At 47.4% G+C, this 2,602-nt stretch overlaps 2 protein-coding genes across 7 annotated transcripts in view; both read right to left on the reverse strand.

Moving 5' to 3' along the window:
* LOC107159839 (EBP cholestenol delta-isomerase) overlaps positions 1–319 on the reverse strand; it is a 10,158-nt gene extending 9,839 nt beyond the window's left edge. Inside the window, exon 1 of the mRNA XM_015506479.2 lies at positions 100–319. The gene's annotated coding sequence lies outside the window, so the exon portion shown is untranslated. The remainder of the gene's footprint in view (positions 1–99) is intronic.
* An 850-nt stretch (positions 320–1,169) lies between these two features.
* The window catches only part of Porcn (porcupine O-acyltransferase), a 14,116-nt gene continuing 12,683 nt past the window's right edge, over positions 1,170–2,602 (reverse strand). For all 6 annotated transcript variants that reach the window (XM_015506476.2, XM_015506472.2, XM_015506477.2 and 3 more), the window contains one exon: positions 1,170–1,591. In XM_015506476.2, the coding sequence (XP_015361962.1) occupies positions 1,490–1,591 (102 nt within the window). In that variant the 3' untranslated portion in view covers positions 1,170–1,489. The remainder of the gene's footprint in view (positions 1,592–2,602) is intronic.

Below are 2,602 nucleotides of genomic sequence, written 5' to 3' on the forward strand. Positions count from 1 at the left end.
AAGGGTGGGGGATAAGAAGCCGGCGAGGCTGGCGGAGGGCGGGCCATCAGGTGGTGGAGAGCTAGGGGATGGAGTGGAGAGTCAGACGAGAGCACTCACCGAAGCCGCGCGATCGCAGCAGCCAGCAGCCGTTTCCCACAGGCTCCCGATCTCGCTAGGCTGACTTTCGCTTGAAAACGTCCCTAGTTCGGGCCCATCCCCTCACGGTTCCCCCGCCTAAAGGAGCAGGCCAATGGAGAAGCGGGAAAGGTGCCTCCCAACCAATAGGAGATCTCCGTGTGCTGCAGGTCCCATCCTCACGCGTGGTGCCATTTTTGCTGTTGGCTGAGACCAAGTCAGGAGTGGGGTGGAGGCGGGGACTGTCAAAGGTTGGTGGGCGTTTCCGACCGGTAACCAATCTGCAAGGATTCTTGGTTTCAATTTCCCCGACCCCTCAGCAATCGCAGCGGAGACAGTTTAGACATACATGCTCCGCGTTTGCTGGAGAGAGAGCGTTTTCTTGCCCTCTCTGTTTTTATAGACAACCAATCCGTTCCCAGACCAACCGTCAATACAAGGAAACTATAATATGACAGGCAGGTCACATCATGCACACTGCAAAACCCTTGCCCTCCACTGGCCCTGGACTTTTGCTCTCATAACTCCATAGTCCTAATAGCAGCAGGTGATCCTCACCTCTTCCGACTTCAAGTCAGAAGAACCAATCAGAATCCAGGCCAATTGGCATGGAGACCCTCAACTGAGCCAATTCTAAAAAGCCAACCAGAATGAAATAACGCTAAACCTGGACACCCAAACCAAGCTCCCAGTCACAATTCAGACTCACCCAATTAGAACCCCCAACCTTCAGATCTAGGGACCAATAAGCGTCAACCCTTCATCTGTCATGCGTTCCTTCCCATCTGTCCCAGAACAACCAATCAGAACAGGGATCCCTGTTTTCTGGCCAATTAGTATCAGACTTCCCTACATTCTGCTATAAAATCTGTACTCACTCCACTCAAGTCAAGCAGGACCAGGACACTGCCATCCTTGGACCCATCACCAACAATCATAAATTAACTATGAACTGCTCCCTCTGCATGGTTTTCAGTTTCTAAACCTTTATCTGTGCTGTACCCCCCTTCCTCACACTCCTATTCACATCTGACCAGTGAAGAAAGAGCCTATTGTGTATTTCTACTTTTATTTGACAATAACAAACTGTGTATAAAAAGGGAGAAGGCAGGCAGGGAAGCCCTGCATCTCCCCCTCTCTGCTTCCCCATGTATCCCCCACCCCTACGCCTTAACAGGGACCACCCCCTTCCCGCCTTGTGGTGGGGTGGGGATTGACAGGCATGGAAATGTGTGTGTGTGTGCGTGTGTGTGTAGGGGTGTGTGGGTGGTGTCATGAATGGAGACGGGTCCAGGAGTAGGGCCTTCTCTCACCCCCCATCAGAGCTGGGACTCTGAGGAGGAGTCTTGAGGGGCTATAAGGGTCATATGCCTCAGCCTATGAGACGGTAGAAGATCCAGCATCCAAAAGTGACCCAGTGACTGGCCCAGCTGAGCTCTGACCACTTGTGGACAGTGTATGCCATGCCGTAGCCCTGTGGGAGAGAAATAGGTGATGGTTCTATTCAACAAGGACAAAAAGGGTCTCAGGAAAACCCATCCTTTACCCAAGGATGTTCTGTGACTCCATAGTATCCCCAAGTGATAGAAGTACCTGAGTACAGACACATGAAAGGTGACCAGATATAGTTTTTTATTTTCTTACTTTAAAATCATTTTAAGAGTCTGAGGGTGTAGCTCAGTAGTAGACTGTATGTTTAGCATGATAAGGCCCTGAGTTTGGTCTGTAGAAGCACCCCAAAAATATTTTCAAAATGAGACAATGTAATTCTACTCTCTGACCTATATTCTACCTAAATATAAAAAGTTGCTAGAAATATATTTTTTTAAATATATATTTTTTTAAATTTTAATGTTTATTTTTTAGTTTTCGGCGGACACACATCTTTCTTTGTATGTGGTGCTGAGGATCGAACCCGGGCCGCACGCATGCCAGGCGAGCGCGCTACCGCTTGAGCCACATCCCCAGCCCGCTAGAAATATTTTTAAATATTTATTTTTTAGTTGTAGTTGAACACGATATCTTTATCTTATTTTTTAAAAAAAAATTTTAGTTGTTGATGGACTTTATTGTCTTTATTTTTATGTGGTGCTGAGAATCGAACCCAGTGCCTCATACATGCTAGGTGAGCACACTACCACTGAGCCACAACCCCAGCCCTCTTTATCTTATTTTTATGTGGTGCTGAGGATCGAACCCAGGGCCTCGCACATGCTAGGCGAGTGCTTTACCACTGAGCCACAATCCCAGGCCCCAAGAAATAATTTTTTTAAAGACAAAAATTACCAAAGGAGGTGTGAAGGCCATTCTCATAAGGGAAAATAAAATGACTTAAGGATATGAAAAAATGCTCAGCTTCACTCATAATCTTACTCCTTTTTGGGGGGTGGGGTACCAGGGGTATTAGGGGCACTCAAACACTGACTCACATCCCCAGCCCTTCTTTGTATTTTATTTAGAGACAGGGTCTCACTGAGTTGCTTAG

This window comes from Marmota marmota, unplaced genomic scaffold, assembly GCF_001458135.2.
Source record: "Marmota marmota marmota unplaced genomic scaffold, marMar, whole genome shotgun sequence".
NCBI lineage: Eukaryota > Metazoa > Chordata > Mammalia > Rodentia > Sciuridae > Marmota > Marmota marmota.